The sequence below is a fragment of the Boleophthalmus pectinirostris genome, unplaced genomic scaffold (genome assembly GCF_026225935.1).
Source record: "Boleophthalmus pectinirostris isolate CB_2022bp ecotype Guang Dong unplaced genomic scaffold, ASM2622593v1 HiC_scaffold_652, whole genome shotgun sequence".
Lineage (NCBI taxonomy): Eukaryota > Metazoa > Chordata > Actinopteri > Gobiiformes > Gobiidae > Boleophthalmus > Boleophthalmus pectinirostris.
In genome coordinates, this window is record NW_026571457.1 from 1 (window position 1) to 18,511 (window position 18,511).

General features: G+C 36.7%; 5 protein-coding genes across 5 annotated transcripts in view; 2 read left to right on the forward strand and 3 right to left on the reverse strand.

Annotated features, from left to right (window-relative positions):
• Positions 1 to 890: 890 nt before the first annotated feature.
• Positions 891 to 7,147, forward strand: abcg5 (ATP-binding cassette, sub-family G (WHITE), member 5). Its single transcript, XM_020921348.2, has 14 exons — positions 891 to 1,051; positions 1,144 to 1,265; positions 1,342 to 1,478; positions 2,209 to 2,307; positions 2,435 to 2,567; positions 3,350 to 3,489; positions 3,571 to 3,700; positions 3,790 to 4,003; positions 4,266 to 4,471; positions 6,128 to 6,266; positions 6,331 to 6,404; positions 6,506 to 6,617; positions 6,692 to 6,804; positions 6,882 to 7,147. The coding sequence occupies exons 1-14, from the start codon at positions 891 to 893 to the stop codon at positions 7,064 to 7,066; spliced, it is 1,965 nt and encodes a 654-aa protein (XP_020777007.1). The 3' UTR covers positions 7,067 to 7,147.
• On the reverse strand, positions 7,137 to 10,654 carry dync2li1 (dynein, cytoplasmic 2, light intermediate chain 1). The gene is made up of 13 exons (XM_055164381.1): positions 10,549 to 10,654; positions 10,344 to 10,467; positions 10,235 to 10,269; positions 9,928 to 9,997; positions 9,737 to 9,825; positions 9,478 to 9,655; positions 9,319 to 9,387; positions 9,176 to 9,253; positions 9,014 to 9,093; positions 8,861 to 8,931; positions 8,673 to 8,764; positions 8,515 to 8,607; positions 7,137 to 7,316 (listed from the first exon to the last, which is right to left on the reverse strand). Exons 1-13 carry the CDS (start codon positions 10,560 to 10,562, stop codon positions 7,254 to 7,256), a joined length of 1,056 nt encoding a protein of 351 aa, XP_055020356.1. The 5' UTR covers positions 10,563 to 10,654; the 3' UTR covers positions 7,137 to 7,253.
• A 1,251-nt stretch (positions 10,655 to 11,905) lies between these two features.
• Positions 11,906 to 13,852, reverse strand: lyrm7 (LYR motif containing 7). Its single transcript, XM_020921565.2, has 6 exons — positions 13,676 to 13,852; positions 13,424 to 13,496; positions 13,272 to 13,342; positions 13,106 to 13,187; positions 12,900 to 13,010; positions 11,906 to 12,697 (listed from the first exon to the last, which is right to left on the reverse strand). The coding sequence occupies exons 1-5, from the start codon at positions 13,850 to 13,852 to the stop codon at positions 12,940 to 12,942; spliced, it is 474 nt and encodes a 157-aa protein (XP_020777224.2). The 3' UTR covers positions 11,906 to 12,697; positions 12,900 to 12,939.
• Positions 13,826 to 14,827, forward strand: hint1 (histidine triad nucleotide binding protein 1). The gene is made up of 3 exons (XM_020921429.2): positions 13,826 to 13,961; positions 14,341 to 14,445; positions 14,536 to 14,827. Exons 1-3 carry the CDS (start codon positions 13,851 to 13,853, stop codon positions 14,698 to 14,700), a joined length of 381 nt encoding a protein of 126 aa, XP_020777088.1. The 5' UTR covers positions 13,826 to 13,850; the 3' UTR covers positions 14,701 to 14,827.
• Position 14,828: 1 nt separating this feature from the next.
• The window catches only part of cep170aa (centrosomal protein 170Aa), a 33,541-nt gene continuing 29,858 nt past the window's right edge, over positions 14,829 to 18,511 (reverse strand). The window contains 6 exon segments of the mRNA XM_055164379.1: positions 14,829 to 16,488; positions 16,933 to 16,984; positions 17,062 to 17,155; positions 17,555 to 17,643; positions 17,723 to 17,890; positions 18,113 to 18,344. Coding sequence (XP_055020354.1) covers positions 16,169 to 16,488; positions 16,933 to 16,984; positions 17,062 to 17,155; positions 17,555 to 17,643; positions 17,723 to 17,890; positions 18,113 to 18,344 — 955 coding nt within the window. The 3' untranslated portion in view covers positions 14,829 to 16,168.

Genomic DNA, 18,511 nt, shown 5'->3' on the forward strand with positions numbered 1-18,511 from the left:
CCAGGGGATCTGTGCAGCTGTGTCCACCTACATATAGAAGTATCAGTAAGATTTATACTGTATGTTACTTATATATTTACAATACAATACAATGCAGAAATAAAAGGAGAAAAAGTGTCACAGAGTTTACCTCGTATTGTAGGTTGTTGACCTCCAGCTCAGTGCACCCGCCACTGTAGGTGAAGTACAGACTGCTGTCTTCTTCAGAAAAAAACAGTTCTGTGTCTTTGTCCTGCGAGTAGGGAAAAAAGTCCAAACGCACATGGCTTTAATGTTTTTAAATTTACTGACATGAGACATCTCTACAGAATCAAAGAAAGTTTTTTCTTTATACCAGAGAATGAATGAGATAAAATCACAGTTAACTTCATTTTGGTACACTTTATGTGCAGTAACTCTGTAGTTGATTGAAGATTATGCTTTAAATGGGAATTCATTCAAAACTAACCTGCAATGATCCATGCGGCGATGCAACACTGGTGTCCATGTCTGAGTCCACTGGGTTCAGGTCAATGCCCCTCTTTGGCTGCTTTGAGTCCAGCTGCTTCTCTGGTTTTTCTATTGATGACCTTTTTAGGCTCTTTCATTCAGCTCAGAGCTAGAAAAACTCAGCACATGTTAGCAGCATCCTCTCTTGGAAATGTGAATGAAGTGTTCTGCTTGAACCTCATGCACTAAAATGCCTACTCAAGGGAGGTTTTTTTTCTTTTTGGTCCACTTTATACAACCCTGGATCAAAGTTCTCGAGATAACACAGTATTAGTGTTTATTATCCCTGTGGGATCTTACTGCGTAGCTGCAGCAGCACAGGGTCCCTGCTTCTGTAGCGCAAATATATTTCACACACACGTCTACATAGATATTATATTGTTTTTGAACTGGCTACAGACATGGATGGATTTTACTCACTGAAGACAGCAGGACAAGAGAAGGAAACTAGCTTCAGCCAGTCGTTCAAACTGGTAAAACGAGATGCCTGGAGAGATAGTGGAGAGCGAGTGCCTGAGCCATCCTGCTGCCTCAGTGTCAACAAGATCTCTTATACAGTCAGGTATGCGTTCACCTTTATAATAATTAAATGAAAATACAGTAATTAAGGAGTCACCTTGTGTTCACTGATACTAAATTGTGTCTATGTTTTAGTGAGCGCTTGGGTCCATGGTGGGACTTACCCTCCTACAGGAAGAGATGGACCCGGCAGATACTCAATGACATATCTTTCCATGTGGACAGTGGACAGATCATGGGAATCCTGGGGAATTCAGGTTTACACACAATAAAAATTGTATTGTAAGTAACAACATTTTATTCAATAACGTTGACGGGAAAATGTGTGTAAAGGCTCCGGGAAAACAACACTGTTGGATGCGATTTCTGGAAGGATTGGAAACAGTGGCGTACTGTTGGGTGAGGTGTTCATAAATGGGAGAAAATTGAAAAGAGAGGAGTATCAGGACTGTTTCTCCTACGTATTACAGGTAACATGTAGCCCAACAATTAGGTAATTATCTATGTGTGAGTAAATGCAATCAGAGTAGACATCACTAAATAGCAGTTATATATAACAGTAAATATTATTATTATAATAATATAAGTGCATTATTATATTATACTATTATATTATATAAGGATGCATTATTTTCTCTTTTTCTTTTTTTTTAAACTATTGCTTCATTTTAGTCTATCCTCAGAAAAGGTTGCCCTTTCTGTGTATAAAATTAACTCAACACCCCTGATAGCCTCCTCATATTCTTAATCTCTCACTGAGAGGTGCTCATGTGTAGCCAAAGCCTGAATTAAAAGTGTGGGCTTTAAGCTGGCCCGGGTTGGTTTTTATTCATCTCCCTTCTTGGGCTGATAGCACCCTGTGCTCTCTAAGCCTGCTCATTAACTTGCCTGCTAAGCTGCAGTTGAGGAGGTGATTTGGGCACCTGATACTAAAGTCATTCTGATGAGTGACTAAAGAAAGGAAGGATTGCGGGGCAGTGTGTGTTAATTAACACAGTTAGTTGTTAAAGTAATGTGTTTTGTGGACATAATAATATATGAGAACAATCAGCAGTATCAATATATGGTCATGGTCTACAAATACACGGATCCCATAACTCACAACTTCAAACATAAACCTGAGCAAATTATTTCACAGAAAGCCACTGTCTGACTCTCCATTTCTATTTTTTACTAAATTTTTATTTTTTTTTCCTGTAGAGTGATAACTTGCTGAGTTATTTGACAGTAGAAGAAACACTGACTTACACTGCACAACTTGCCTTGAGGAAACATTCAGCTGAAGCAATAAAGAAAAAGGTATGATACGAGTCGACTTTACACTAATTTTTTCAGAAATTGTTATTATAAAGATTGGTTTTCTGTCTTTGTCACTGTGGTTGGCTTTATATGTTTAAGTCACTGTGCCTGGACCTGTTTCCTGTAGGTGTCTGCAGTGATGGCCGAGCTGAGCCTGACTCATGTGGCCCACAGTGTGATTGGAGGTCGGGTATTTGCTGGGATTTCAGGTGGAGAGCGAAGAAGAGTGTCTATAGCCAGCCAGCTACTGCAGGATCCCAGTAAATATTTCATATAGTTTTCTTACAGCAAATCCAATGCCATTATCATGAGAGCGTACCAAACCGTGATTTCTCAATCACTCAGTAAAATGTTATACATTAATTATAAACCTTTCTGAACTTTTGAGGGGGCAGAAAGGAACAGTGTTGGAACTGGTAGTTTTAAGTCTTAAAGAAAGTTTGGTGTAAAACTGGCTTCTCCCCAAAGAGTCTCAAAAGTCTGGACTGAAGAGAGACAAAGGGATCAGAGCAGGAGATTAATGAAGAAAAACAGCGTAAAGGACAGAGGGAGCGATGGAGAGGAGTAATGAAAGTCTGGGTTATCTCCCACCAAAGAAATAAGCAGGCCCCACCTCAGACCGGATGTGTGCGCTGGCACATCCCAGGTGTAGTTTATCTGCTCTATAATGCTCCCGCGAGGATGAAGGGTCTCGGGCCTCATTCAGGATTAAATGGCCATGGGCACACACACACTCTCCTACACACATAACAGGAGTTACACAAGGAGTAATGAGAACTTCCCATTTGATGCTTCTCCAATCAACCAGGAAATGAATTAATCTCACAATTAAAGCATCTGCTAATTCCACTCCACTTCCATAAAGCAAAGAGACAATCTTTTAATTGTCCTAATTAGAGTAATTACCTAAAATAAGAAGTAGCTTATCTTCACAAGTCAAGTTGGGCCCACTGAGATTCTCCCTATACTTAAAAGTTTCCAGGATGAAACTTAGGAGTCAATTGTGTAAAATAAATAAGTAAAGTTTATGGCGCTGTCACAGAGGTGATCCTGCTGGATGAGCCAACCACAGGCCTGGACAGCATGACAGCCAATCAGATAGTGATGCTACTGGCAGAACTGGCCCGCAGAGACCGCATTGTCATTGTTACTATCCACCAGCCGCGCTCCGAACTTTTCAAAGTTTGTATCCAACATTCAGAGATATATTGAGTTAGAATACAAGCAAGCTTTGTAGAGCTAACTGCTACCATATTGTCCTAGGTCTTCAACAGAATTGCCATAATGAGTTGTGGAGAACTTGTGTTTTGCGGGCAACCTCAAGAGATGGTGGACTTCTTTAGCCAGTGTGGATATGAGTGTCCAGAGTACTGCAACCCTTTTGATATTTACGGTATTTCCTGCAAAGTCAGATACTTTAGATACTTTAATATAGATTATTACGAATAGATTAAAAATACAGTGTAATATATTGAGTTACAGTGGACTTCACCTCTGTGGACACTCGCACCAGTGAAAGAGAAGCAGCCACTCTAAACCGCATGCATGAAATCACCTCAACATATCAGCGGTCTGACATCTACATTAGGATGTTGGAAAACATAGAGCAGAGCTTGCAGCAATCAGACAAACCAGCCATACCCTTCAAAAGCAAAGAGTCACCCAGTGGAGGCGCCAAACTAGAGGTTCTGCTGAGGTAAGTGCTCTCCCTAACAGTAAAGTTTACAAGTAAGTCTAATAAATCTACAGCTGTTTATTCTCATATCAAACAAATACAAAAAAAGATGTCCATTTTGTAATGTTAGTAGTGTAGCTCCAGGTCAAATGCACTGAAATGTTATCTCCAATAGAGAGCCCCCCAATGAGTAATTCTAAAAAGATGTGGTTTTTTCCCTGATGTTACTTAGAACAAAATGTAGTACTTCTTATAACCAAATAAAAATTGTGTGTTATATTAGACGAACAGCAAGAAACCTGTCCAGAAACCGAATGGGAGTCCTGATGCGCTTGTCTCAGAACCTGATCTATGGACTCTTTGTGGCCTTCTTTGTCATGCGTCTGGATGTGGATGTGTCCAAAGGTGCCATCCAGGACCGCATTGGCATCATCTATCAGAGCATCGGGGCATCCCCATACACTGGCATGCTCAACGCTGTAGCTCTCTGTAAGTGCTACACCATCCACCTGTGCAGAATAAACAAGCACATTGGATGAAATGGTACATACATACATACATACATACAGTAACAAGCGATATATAAAATGTAACTCAAAGACACTGATCAAAAAATAGCATAACACAGTAATAACGTGCAATAATTTAAACGTCATGAAAAAGGACTGGACAGACAAAACAAGTAGTGAAGTGCAGTGTGTGGGGGCTGTAGGCTGTGAGGAAAAGGTGAGATTTAAGCTCTTTTTTTAAGGTGTTTAGTGAGTCTGAGTTTCTGATGTGGAGGGGAAGGAAAAATGTTTGTATTATCTATGAGAAATATGGAAACATGCTTGCAAAAGTTTAAATTATATCACGGTGAGAAAGGTAACACATTACTACTGTACAGTTGAGGCATCACCAAAGTAAAAGCAAAAGAAAAGAAAAGGGTATCTATGTAGAGCAAGCTACACCTCTCGCTTCTGTGTAAGAATCTCCCTCAGGACAGATTTTGATTCTATTTTACTACTAACCAAAATAAATGTTTAAAGTCTTGTAAAGTGCCTATATAATACTGTCAAACAATAATACTTAGACACTGTGAGTTGTGTTCAAAATGCTATTAAATATAACTAACTACATATACTGTAAAGCAGATAATCTCTAGTCACCTTGCCAGTTCACAGATAATTTTAGAAAGTATGTTAAAGTTCAGTGAACATAGGTAACTGTTAAAGAAATGTGTGTATGTTATGTGAATGTGTTCAGTTCAATGTTGCAGAAGATCATGACATAATTTTAGCAGCCCATGACTCAAAGTAACCCTCACTTATCATAAATCTAAAGACATAATTAAGATAAGGATATCCTGGTGTAAAATCCTTGGCAAGAGGCCACAGACAAATTATCTTTGTACAAGCTGGCAATATAATATTTCATCTTTGTCTTTTATCGTTTATAGTGATCCATATGAATACCATAGACTGTATAGGTGATGTATAACCATAGCCTTAAACTAAATGGCACTGAAGAGCAGTCAAACCAAACACTTAACTTTACATAAACAGAGAGCAATTATTCTTATCCTGATGTCCTTGACTGTCATAAAATAATAAATAGTTGTAAGTAATTGAGACAAGCAAACAAAGCAAAAATAATTAAAGGCCCCATATTACACAAAATTTGCTTTTGTGAACTTTAAGCCATGTTATAATGTTACCTCTTCAAAAACATACTTGAAGTTGTGTTTTGTTTCATTCACGCATGTTTTAGTAATCCTTTATTATTCTGTCTACATCTCTAAAGATCAAAATGATCTGTTTCACCTTGTGATGTCATGAAGCGATAGTTTTCAAGTTAACAGCTACCTTTTACTTTTAGGTCAGTAGAGCTTGGCAATTTCAGAGGTGAAATGATCCAAATGATTCTAGTGGAGGTGTATGGGGTTTGTTTTGTGTTTGAGAGAAGAACTCAGCCTAAATATGCAGGGTTTGAGTGTTAAACAAGTGTGAATGAAACTAAACACAACTTCAGGTATGTTTTGATGAGGAAACAACATTAAAACATAGCTCAGAAAATAGCATAATATAGACCCTTTAAAGTAATAATGTGCTATAATTTAAACTTCATGAAAAATTACAAAGTATCTACCCCATTTCTTATCTATAGTTCCTGCACTTAGAGCCATAGGAGACCAGGAAAGTCAGGACGGCCTGTACAGCAAATGGCACATGTTTTTGGCCTATGTATTCCACATCCTGCCCTTCAGCATCCTCAGTGTTTGTATTTTCACATCGTTTCTTTATTGGTATGAAATATGTAATGTAACAACAATTTTGTCTAGGTACAATTTAAGCAATTGTTATTTTCAGGACAATTGGAATGCACCCAGACACGCTACGTTTTCTCTGTTATACTGCTGTAGTCCTGGTGCCTCATATTATAGGTAAACTGATGCCAGACTTAGATCTACCTTTTCTATAATGTTAGAAAATAAAATACAAAAATATGTGTGAAAGTAGCTCATAGACATGTGATTCTTCACAGGGGAACTGTTAACAGTTGTGCTGCTTGGAGTGTTTCAAGATCCAAATATGGTCAACACTGGTGTGGCTCTGTTAAATATTGCAGGGATTTCGGTGGGGTCTGGTTTTCTTAGGTATTAATTTGCACATCAACATCCATCTACACAAAATATTTAAGCACACCAACTAGAATTGTTTGCTTTCACAGGAGTACAGAGCAGATGCCACAGGTCTTTCAATGGCTGAGCTACTTGACTTTCCAGAAATACAGCTGTGAACTTCTCATTGTCACTGAGTTTTATGGACTGAATTTCTCATGCAGTAAGTTCTTTTTAATCATTTTAACTTTTGGAAAAAACATTGAATGGAAAAAAATCAGTTTGTCTTTTGTGTTTCAGATGTTTCCCAACCTTTGCCAGGAGCTTGTATGATCAGTCAGGGCGATCAGCTCATTGACCAGGGCTATCCTGGTGCTCTGTCACGTTACACTCTGGACTTCGTCCTCCTCTACTCTTTCCTCCCTGCTTTACTGTTGTTGGGAATGATCAGTTTCAAAATTAGGGACAGGATCATCCGCCACTAATGCCGCTGTAACAAATCTAATGAAAACAAAGTTAGACCAATGTCTTCACATAAATAACATAAACCAATGATAGAGATGACATAAAATGCTTTATTTTTTACATTTTTGATATTTGTACAAATAAATGATTGTCAAGATAACAATAATAATAAATAAAAGAATTTGATAAACAGCAGTCTTTTGTTTGTTAGGACTCCAGGTCAAGTCCTTTCCATGATTTAGCTGCATTTCTTTTGTATTGCTCTAGTTCCTAAAATCAAAACAAAAGAGCGAAAGTAAATAAGAGAAATACATAATGATAATTAGGCCTATATAACATGTATTAAATGCACAACTATATATATTTGCAGAAAAATGAATAGTTTTATATGACATACATATGAAATACAATTACAAATATATTAAGATTTAAATTTTCTCATCTGTAATGATTTTGCATTGAGTAAAGAACTCTGCTCAAGTAAAAATATGTTTGTATTATGTCTGTCCCAGGTTACTGTAGGTTATTCCAGCTCTTCTGGCAGGGTCAGTAGGAGAAAGGGCAAATGGAAGTGATATGATAAGCTCAATTTATAGGGCGGTGACAACAGCACAGACACTCTGTGTCATGAAGCATGTGTAGTCCAAACTTCATTAAACTTAGAAAGAGGTCAGCCCAGTTTTAAAACCCTGAATCAGTCACCACGGTAACTTAACCTGGTCCAGAGCCAGTTTTATTCCTCTAACTCTGCTCCTGAAAGAAAGCTCTGATTGTTTTGTAAATGTATAATATAGCAAAACTCACTGCTTATTATAAGTTAAATTAGTTTGGCCTTATCAGTTTCATGTCATGCAAATTGAATGTAGTTCATGTAGTTTGTTACTGTATTCCAAATGATCAAATATGTATCACACTTAAGTGCAACATGTGCAAAGTGATGGTTTGTAAAATTATTAATTATTAAGTTTTAAAATAGTATTTAATGAGCTACAAAAGTACACGTGTACAAATGACAAACAACAAAATAATTTTGTTTTATTGCATCATACTAATTAAAGTGTTACTAAACATCCCATTTTAATACCAAACCTGAACTTAGCCTGTCTACAGTCACATGGCTTCCTCTAGTTTATTGATGCCATGATGATTCTGGGATCCATTGATAGTAAACACTGAATTTAGCAGAAGACACAAGACTATCCCTGAGTTTTCTAAGTCCAAACCTGTTTTGCGAAACAGAAAACTCTGAGTTGTCCATCTCAGGAAAGATTAACCCTGAGTTAACTCTTAACCCTAGGGTTTATTGAACCTTCTTTGTGAAAGTGTATACTGAATGTAATATGCTATAACATACAAAGTGTAGAATACAATAGTCCATATATTTTATTATTATACTTGTTAATACTGTTATTGTTTCATACTTATGGAATGGCATGCTTGAATGAGTATTTATGAAAATACAGTTTACCTGGTCTTTTTGTGCTCTCATAGCATCAATCTGAGGCTCACTGTACTGGGGGTCCTTGGCTGGATCCTTCAGTTCCCTTTGTTCACTGACGGTCTAAAATAAACATGACAGTGGGATTCTTAAAAACCTCTTGTAGACTATAAATTAACTTTTTTTACCTCTTGAGGGAAGATGCACTCATAAACTTTCTTCCAAAGGTCTTTAGGGTTTTTTGCATGTAGTGAGGTCACATCAGAAGTTGGGGGTGTGCCTGTTTAATATTTCATCATATTTTCTGGGATTATTAATTTACAACATAACACCTGAGTCAGTTCCAGCTGTAACCACATGGTTGTGCTGTGCTCACCTATTTGGCTAAAAGAATCAGCACCAGCAGGAATAATGAGAGGTTTGCTGGAATCTGTAGACACTGTTTTTCTGAGGACATAAGGACAACAAGACGAGTGAAGTTTTGTGGCTATTCTTTGCATCTGAGACACTGTGAGTGTTTTGTCCTCACCCTTTGTCCACTCCAAATGCAAAATGGGAGAAAAATACTTTAGTTTTAGACATCAAACTCTCTGACTTGATGCTGGTAAACTGATAAAAAATAGGAAGAAAATCATATGTCAAAAGCTTGAAAAGAATGACACAATGTACAATAATCGTGAGGTAAACTTACAATTAGGGATGCTGCATAGTAGTGAGCAATAAAGCGAAGTGTCTTACTAATCAACTTCTTTTTATCAGAATCAAACTCCTGTAACACAATTTTATACAATAATACCCACTATTCTAAAGAGCATTTAAACAAAGGTGCTATACCTGGAACATGTCATATTTACTGCCAATAATCAGAAGAGGAACAGGAAAAGGATTGATGAGCTCTCTGTCCTTGTAAAAAAGAAAAAAAGAAAAAAAAAAACAATCCAACCACACAAATATGTTTTATCCTTCTCATTATTAGTCATTATTATCTCTTACGGGATAGTCTTTAGGCAGGATATGCATCTGCTGGACAGTCTGTTTACTGTTGGACATTTGCTGTGCCTGGTGAAAAGCCTTTTTGGTCTGCTCTTGTGCTGCTTGCAACAATCGTTCCATTGTTCCCCACAAACAACTGGGTTTTGACAGATCAAGGACAAGGATAACAGAAAGAGACCTAGAATGAAATAATAGACAACACACGTAATAAGCACATAAAACTCCATCTTTAACCACAAGTGAGTCATCAAATACCAACCTGATGCTAGAAGGAATGATGGGGATCTGTACAAGATCTGACAGAGAAATCCCACCACCCAGCTCCCACAAGTGAGCAATATCTTTAAACTGGGGATAAAAAAATATGTAAAGATGATAAATGTTTTCAGCAACTCAAATAAATTCTTAACACATACCAAATAAACATCATCATTACTATTAGTTACTCACTGTGTTGTGTCCTCTAGTGCGCCGACCATAACTGTACTCTAAAGCCAAAGTGGGTCTAGGAGGTTCATCTCTAAAAAGTAACAAGAAACATCACTGTCATTATCCAAGATTAATTTTCTCGAGGGAAGATAACATATCCTTATATTATATTCTATAGACCTAATTGTACATTGAGACAAGGAAGGGTTAAAATACTCATAATGTTATATTATTGTAACATTAATATCATGAAACTTGTCATTAATATATTAACACTTGCAATATGTTATCTGTTTCAGGATATCGTTTATGGACAACAAATACTTACTTGTCAAGGCAGCGGTAGAGAATAGAGGTCTTTCCCTATTAGACAGAGAAGGGCATTCAGACTAACAAAACCAGCGCAAGCACAGTAATTTAAAATATACAAGACATACCCCGGCCTTGCTGCCAATCAGAAACACAGTCCGTTCGCTCGGTTCTATACTTCGATCCTCTTCCCCGACGCCACTTTGACGCTGTTGAACATCGGCGGCAGCAAACTCCCACAAGGTCTCAGATCTGACAAACACAAGGAAGAAACTTACATAAATAACTGTAATAAAGACCTAGGCCCTTTCTGTTAATCGACAAAAGTCTCACATTATTTTCGGCATCGCATATTTTTGTTTATGTGCTACCAAGAAAACGTTAGCCTGTATGCTAATCCCAATCTCACACGTTACCAGAGCAACGTCGGCGTCTTTTGATGACGATTTACCGAGGTTTCGTGGGAGACGTAGTATTATTTATTTTTTCATTTAATCACATATATTTGATGCATTAGGGGGTTTTAATTTTATTCTGAGATGTAATTATAGCATTGATAGGCTTTCAATTCAACTTTGTAACTTTTCAATAACAGCTACTGTTATGTTGGATTGTTGTATACAAGCACAACTTCTCACCACAAAAATATTACATATGGAATAGCAAAGATATATGGGGTATCATCTATGTACACTAAGGCATCACCTGTTTCTACAGCGAGTTTCTCAATGTTTACAATTTTCCAGTAATGCCAAAAGAATATGCAATAGTTTTTGACGCCATTCCTTCTGGAGTGAAAATGCTGATGTCCACTTATGTACATATTTCTAGTGATGACTCAACTAAAACAGAGCTGTTTATTGGTAACTCTGGCCCGTTTTTAAGCTTTAAAACATATAACAAATGTATAAGAGAACTTATCACAAGAGAATCTATTGGTAAACCATATTCTGTTTTTGTCTGGAATAATACATTTACGGACATTAACTGGAATGATGTTTGGCTTTTGCCTAGAAAATATTTTGGAATTAATAAGACTCGTGAGGTCTGCCTGAAAATCCTGAATAGATGTTACCCTGTTAACGCTGGTATCTCAAAATTTCGTTTAAACATAAATCATCATCGCTCATTCTGTCACAGCGTTGAAGAAACGGTCACCCATATGTTTTGGGAATGCAAATCTTTTGGAATGACATATTTTTGTTAGTGAATAGAAAGCTTGATACAAACCTACAATTTAATATAAATCATGTTCTCTTTGGTCACTTTGAGAAAGATATTCCTGCCAAAAAAATGTATATGTTGAACTTAATCCTAATCCTATCAAAATTTCATATTCATTGCTGTAAATTTTGTAGTCAGAAACCCAAATTTGTTGTGTTTCAGTCCCTCTTGTCCTCTTATATAAATTCTCTAAATTACTGCACAAATCTCAAAGCCTTGAAGACAAAAGCACTTTGTATGGAAATTGAAATTGAAATGGAGATATGAATGTATTTACTTGCTTTTCTACATTTGTACATGTATATCAATATATTTTCACGGTGATGCATATATGTGTTATTAATGAAGATGTTGAGCTTATTGAGCCCTGTGAGCATATGAACTCTTAAGCCTCCAGCAATGTTTTTGTTTATACCATTGTATATTACATTGAATATTTAAAAAAAAAAACAAAAAAAAAAAAAGATTATTTATTTTTATGCATTTATTATTATTTATTGAAGGAACATTTTTCAGGTGGCTACTGGTGAATTCACCTGCCTTTAATCAAAAATATTAATTTATATTTTACAGTAATATGAAATATGTGATGTCTGAAATAGGCTGAACGCAGGTGGAGGAGTTGCACTCTAGTGGACAATAACATATATGAGAAAATATTCCAAAATATGAAAACTGCTGTTGACAACCTACTAGAGTGTGACACTGTCGTCTGCAGTGATGCAGTCGCTGGATCAGACTGTATGTTGTGATGAAGGAGCTGAGTTGAAAAGCAAAGCTCTTGATTTAGTGGTCAATATACATTCCAACTCTCATCTATGGTCATGAGTTTGGGTAATGACTGAAAGGACAAGATCAGGTATACAAGTGATAGAAATTAGTTTCCTCCACAGGAAAGCTCAGAGCTTGGAGCAGAGTTGTTTCTCCACATCGAGAGGAGCCAGATGAGATGGCTTGGGCATCGGCAGTCTTTCAATATATGGAATATTTGTATTTTTATAGGGTTAGAAATTGTAGAGATGTCAAAGCAAAGACAACAGGAAAACATGGATTGTGAAATGAAAGAAGATTCTCCATGTTGGGTATTAAAAGTGCACTACATTACCTTTCTAGTGGGAATCTTCCACTGTATGGCAGTAATCTTTCAGTGAATAGGGTCACATTTTCACAGATCTGACCTGTAACTTGGCTTGCTGTGTCACCTGCTTGTTTCCATCTCATAACAAAATGAAGAGGTGTATTGTATGAGTTGCAACTTCTTGTACATGTTAGGAGACATGGCAAAAGGGTATAATAATAAACATTTTTTTAAGATGAAAATACAAATGTGTTTTTTTTTTAACAGAAAATGTCAGAAAAGTTAAGATGAGCAAAGATTGATTCTGTAAATTACAAAAGCATTTAGGACATCTGAAATGTAGCCTGTAAAGTAAACAATAAATATAATATATTTAAATTACATGAGAAGATCATTATTCTATACATTAATATTTCATTCCATCAAGATTTTTTCCGGGGCTGGTCACAATAAGGAACATTTTCTAATAAAAGACTTTCTCTTGGGCGAAGCACTGAAGAAGAAGAAAAAAAAAGGGAATTAAAAATTAAGAATCATCATTATATTATAGTTTTTAAAATGCAAGAGAAAAAAATAATTCAGACTCACTAAGTGTGTCATTTGATACATGTTCCATCTGGATAACAGCATCTCTCAGAACAATTTCCACATCTGAACCCATTTTAATCATCTTTACAGAAAAAAAGAGACATCTTCTGAATAAGCACACACATCTATACATTTACCACTTGTGAAGATGTAAACAGCTTGATACCTTTTGAATGTTCTCCTCTGAAGTTTCATTTTTGTTTTTGCGAAATTCTTCATTGATTTTTAATCTGGCAGCTATTCAAAACAAATGTCACAGTAAGGTTGCAGTTGATGAATGCTGATAAATGCTTCATTCTGCTTACACAAAGTACTCACCTGTTAAGGCTGAATGGTCATCTTTGAACACTTCTTGTCTTGTTCTGTGCAATGCTTTAAATACCCTCAAGACCTGCATTATTAGACATGAACAGGGAAATGTCATAATGATTGGAGCATTGTCAGTGCAGTTTAGATACCCTACTAATTTAATAATACAGAATCAGGGGCGACACTTGCAATGTTAAGTAGCGTATATAACCCAGAAAATGCATGTTATGAACCCCAAAACATAAAAAGCCACACGCTCACCTTCACACGAGTGCCCATGTTGACTTCTGTTGATCCCTTCCGGAGAGGAGGACGTACGCTGACGCACGTTGAACCAATGAGCTTTGATGTTGCAGTTCCGGGCCTTTCCACCCAATGGGGTTTTTCTTTGAGGTAACACAAGATTCTGCGACAGGAGTGTTCGGTCTGCGCCAACATGGCTGATGAAATAACGAAAGCGCAGACTGCTAAACCGAGTGGGGATACAATATTTGGGAAAATTATTCGAAAAGAGATTCCTGCGACTTTTCTCTATGAGGACGATCAGGTAGCTATAAATAACTTAACTCTTGCTAAAGTAGATATGCTTTCAGCTTTATAACGTCTACTAGTGCTGCACCCCTCCCGTGCTGAACTTGAGGCGTGCAAATACCCTTATTTGCACCAACTGACTTCCTCCGTGCAAATAAAGACATGGAGAATTTTTAATATAGGCCTACTTGGCAATTATTTTATATTTATGATTTCGCTGTGGTCTAACGTCCTGTTTCCGGTGTTGTGTGTTCTCTTCAAATACTCAATAGATTGTGAACTGCATTCTTTTATAATTACATAATAGGTCACTGGTCAAAGCACTTTGATGTGCAGTGATAAACTGCAAATATGTTTACTGTTTAAACTTACATTTATTTCTGTCTGCATTGCAGTGTGTAGCCTTCAATGATGTTGCACCTCAGGCTCCTGTCCACATCCTTGTTGTCCCAAAGAAACCCATTGTTCAACTTTCAAAAGCTGAGGAGAGTGATAGTGCAGTAAGTGTGCATGCCACATTACACATATTCTTCACCTTTGATCTGTTCTGCTTTATAGTATTCTGCCAATAACAATATGTTCTCTTCCAGCTGCTGGGTCATTTGATGATTGTTGCAAAAAAGTGTGCCGAGCAGGCAGGTCTGTCTAAAGGCTACAGGATTGTTATCAACGATGGCTCTGATGGAGGCCAGTCGGTCTACCACATCCATATTCATATTCTGGGGGGTCGACAGATGAGCTGGCCCCCAGGCTAAGGCCCCACTCTGTAATCTTCATGTCTGTCCTGTGAGACAATAGATGTAATTGGAATAATATGCACTAATCCACAAGTTTACTGTTGTAACTGCCACCAAAAAGTGTTGAATAAATTTGAAGAAACAAGTGAATGACTCTGTTTTATTAACAGTAAGAAACAATGCTGAAGGTTAACAATATAAAATACATAAGACATACATCAAATATTAAACAAAAATAAATAAAATATATTTTTAAAAATTGTTACAAAATGACAAAACAACACTGAATAGGTGAGACAAATGTACCTTGTATTCACAGTTCTCCAATTTACTCTTTTCTGTAATTAAAATAGATCTAATAAGCTGATATCAACCAGAGAAAACATTTAACATGGCTACCCAGACATGTAAAAAAAAAAAGTGCAAATAAGTTTAAAAATATTTACCAATGCCCTTTTGTCAATATCTTGGCACTTAGAGGCATTGAGGAAAAAAAAAAACTTGTACAGTACACTTGGGGGGGAAGGTTAACATACCAGGGTACCAATTTACTACTGTAGCATCTAACTATACAAATTTAAGTCTAGAACAATAACTAGGTTGAGGGGTATAGAAAATAGTTTGTCAAAAGAAGACATGAAGAAGCAGCATTGAGAGGTGTTAACTGTAATTCAAATAACCAAAAAAATATATAATAATTGGGGTGAATACCCTTCATCTGATATAATGAAAACTGTAGACAAGTGGTTTTGAAAGTGTATGAGGCCCAAATGATTTTTGATGCAGTTCAACTGTAACATTAAGCACAATGCTTTGGTGTTTTTTTCTGACAGTTAAAAGTAGTTGCCATAATGGATAATGCACTTAAAACATTAGACACAAAGAAACCTTCAGGATAAAAAAAAAAACACAGTTTAAGGAGGCATAGTCATATTTTAACAGGACCAAGTTGAGAGCTGTAGGCCACAAAATGTTAAAAAAATAAAAACGTCAGAATGTGTGTTAAGGCTTTTATGCCATAGGCAAGTAGACTCTGCATGAAACATGAACCTTAAACTGTTGTAATGTTTTAAATCGTTGTTTTTCTCTGACATTCTTTGTTATACACTACTATATAATGTAAAGGGAAGTGGAAAAGCCATAAGCCAAAAACTAGTTTAAGGCATGTCATTCAAAGAAAGGGTCCAGACACTCTGAAAAGGCAAGAAAAGATAATACAGTTGACCAAAATATACAAGGAAAAACAAAACAAAACTGAGGGTAGTGGTAAGTCCAAAAGTAATTATCATTAGTGAAGAGTGCATGGATTCAATAGTTGCAGCCATTACCTACGAATTAAAGGCAAGCAGAAATGAATGGCAAATCAATCTGGCATTAACGCTTGGCTACATTATAGGCTACACACATTAAAAGGAATTGGATGTGGATACTTCAGTTTAGTTGTTTAACTACTTCTGAATAAACCATGTAGTCCCATTTTGTATTTTTACTTCTGTGCAATGGCCTCTTCGCCATTTGGCCGCATACGACTGAATGGCAGCGCACCAACACCTGTTAATCCCAGGCTCAAACCTGTTTCCTCACAGTTAGCAGAAGAACCCTTAACTCTGGTGGAGGTGGTCATTGTCCCTGGCCCTGGAAGTATTTCAGGCAAAGTTTCTTTGGCGGGCGGCTGGGGTCCAGGGCCGATGGTGGAGGAGGTGGGTGTTTTGACACTCAGTGGCTTGGTTGGGGTTGTGGGGCTGGTCAATCCAAGACTTGCCAGAGCATCAAGAGTCCCATCTGGATCTACCATCACATTGATAACTAAAGAATAGAGAATAGATCAAATTAAGCACACAATATAAGCTTTATGTGTATAATGAGACAAATATAGTATAAGTAGTGATGGGAAAAATAGTTTGATAACGTATTTAGTGAATACATGCATTAAAATATATTTTGTAACATATTTTGATCCAATCAGAGTACTGTATTCTGAAGATTAAGAATACTTTCACGTGGGGTTTCATTAAAATTTTAGTGTAAAGACACAACTTAGTATTAAAAACAGCTTTATATTTTTAACTATTTGTTATGCAAAAAACACTATAGATGTACATGCTATAAGAGCAGTGTTTCCTATTTTTTTCTCTCTAATTTGGTACAGTTTGAAGCCTAAATATTGTGATCAGTGTTCAGAATATGTATTCTTGGTACATGTATTCAGTTACTTATAATCAATGAGTCTCAGTTATAGTTATACCACACCTTGAAGCTGCTTCTCAACTCTCTTAAGTTCAAGCAGAATGGCAGAAAACTCCTGAGAAAACAAAATAAATTGATTATATATCAATTTATGCCTTCTTCATGTCTATAGTGAAATCTCAATGTCCAGACCTTATTTGAGGATTTCAGGACTGGTACTTCACTTTCCGACTTCAATTTACTCTCGATTTCTTCCCAGTTTCTGTCTTTATCTTTGAACAATATCCTAAAGAAAAACAAATTTAAACCATGCACTGTCTTATATCAGTTGTACTAGTATAGTAGGCAGGCAAGAATTTAAAAGGTAGAATATGATCTTTAACTGTCAATTTATAACTATTTTACCCTACTTTATGGTTATCTCTGTAAATATGGGACCAATCCTTGAAACAAAAACTGGCACAAAGTTTTTTAATCAGTTCTCAGTCAGCTCAAATTAACTAAGGTTAAATTATTCTTTTTGTTTGATGCAAAATGGTGGCATTATTTAAACACAAAATTAATATACTGTCCCTAACAACAGGGATAAAGGTTCAACATTTGCATTATTTAAGTTTGGATATTTCTCCCAGAATTGAAATACCCGTGCCCTCCATCTAAAATATAGAAATAATTCTGCAGTTACCTGATCTTTCCAGCTGTTTTGTCAACAGATTGTCTGATTTTGGTGGAAAGTTGAGAAACTGATGTAATGAGCAAACTGTCCAAAATTGCCTGAATGAACCAACAAAAACAAACATTTAAAATATCATATTATTAACTATTATATTTGTAAATGTTGGTGTAGTCTTACATCCTCTCGGTTCCAGGTGCGCCTTCGTAAAGCCCGTGGTTCTAGACTGTCAGGAGCCCGGGGCCGGTGCTCTACAGGCTTCCCATTGATCTCTGGAGGTTTATTAGTTGAGATAACAGGAGGAATCTTCCTGAAGTTAAGGCTCTCATCAAACACACGATCAACCAACTGAAAAAAGGCATTGTAATTAGTATAAAACCAATTTACATATTGCTTTTTAAAAAAATGTTATGAATAGCAAGGTTTTCAGTCATGGTTAGCAAAAAACCAAAACAAAAAGTAGGCAAAAGAGAAAAATCAAGCTGACAGTCTCGTGTTGATGTGGGAAAATAGCAATGGAGTGCCTTTTGTGACTGAGCAGAATGAAGCAGAAGAGAGAAGAAGGGGCACCTGTTTCATGCTCTCCTGTATGTCCAGCTGCGTAGGGCGTGCAGAGCCTACCTCTTCTCTAGTGTCGATGGCAGATCCTGGTGTAGTGGCAGCTGTGCTCACTGTGGTGCTGGGGGCAGTGCCAGAGGAACTGACAGAATCGATCTCACCCGCAACGTCATGGATCTCACGAGCTAAAATGGCCAGGTCCTTAGCCAGGTCCTGGCTGATCCTGCGTACACAGGGGAACAACCTGTTCAGCATTACACAGGGTCCTTTAGAATTCAGGTAGAAACAAACATGCAACATGCATACATTTATTATTTTAAACTTATATATTCATATTGATATATTGTATATAATATTTGTATATTATTATAAAAGCTAAACATTTATGGCCTCACTTATATCCATTTTAAA

Coding starts and splice junctions, on each gene's coding strand:
- lyrm7 (XM_020921565.2), bottom strand. CDS start 13,852: ATGTTGGCGCAGACCGAACACTCCTGTCGCAGAATCTTGTGTTACCTC. Junction 13,188..13,271: donor CAGAGGAGAACATTCAAAAG/GTATCAAGCTGT, acceptor TTTTCTGTAAAG/ATGATTAAAATGGGTTCAGA. Junction 13,011..13,105: donor TGTATCAAATGACACACTTA/GTGAGTCTGAAT, acceptor CTTCTTCTTCAG/TGCTTCGCCCAAGAGAAAGT.
- abcg5 (XM_020921348.2), top strand. CDS start 891: ATGGATGGATTTTACTCACTGAAGACAGCAGGACAAGAGAAGGAAACT. Junction 1,052..1,143: donor AAGATCTCTTATACAGTCAG/GTATGCGTTCAC, acceptor TCTATGTTTTAG/TGAGCGCTTGGGTCCATGGT. Junction 1,479..2,208: donor GTTTCTCCTACGTATTACAG/GTAACATGTAGC, acceptor TTTTTCCTGTAG/AGTGATAACTTGCTGAGTTA.
- dync2li1 (XM_055164381.1), bottom strand. Junction 9,998..10,234: donor CTCTACCGCTGCCTTGACAA/GTAAGTATTTGT, acceptor GTTACTTTTTAG/AGATGAACCTCCTAGACCCA. Junction 9,388..9,477: donor TCCTGCCTAAAGACTATCCC/GTAAGAGATAAT, acceptor CTTTTTTACAAG/GACAGAGAGCTCATCAATCC.
- hint1 (XM_020921429.2), top strand. CDS start 13,851: ATGGCTGATGAAATAACGAAAGCGCAGACTGCTAAACCGAGTGGGGAT. Junction 13,962..14,340: donor TTCTCTATGAGGACGATCAG/GTAGCTATAAAT, acceptor TCTGCATTGCAG/TGTGTAGCCTTCAATGATGT. Junction 14,446..14,535: donor CTGAGGAGAGTGATAGTGCA/GTAAGTGTGCAT, acceptor GTTCTCTTCCAG/CTGCTGGGTCATTTGATGAT.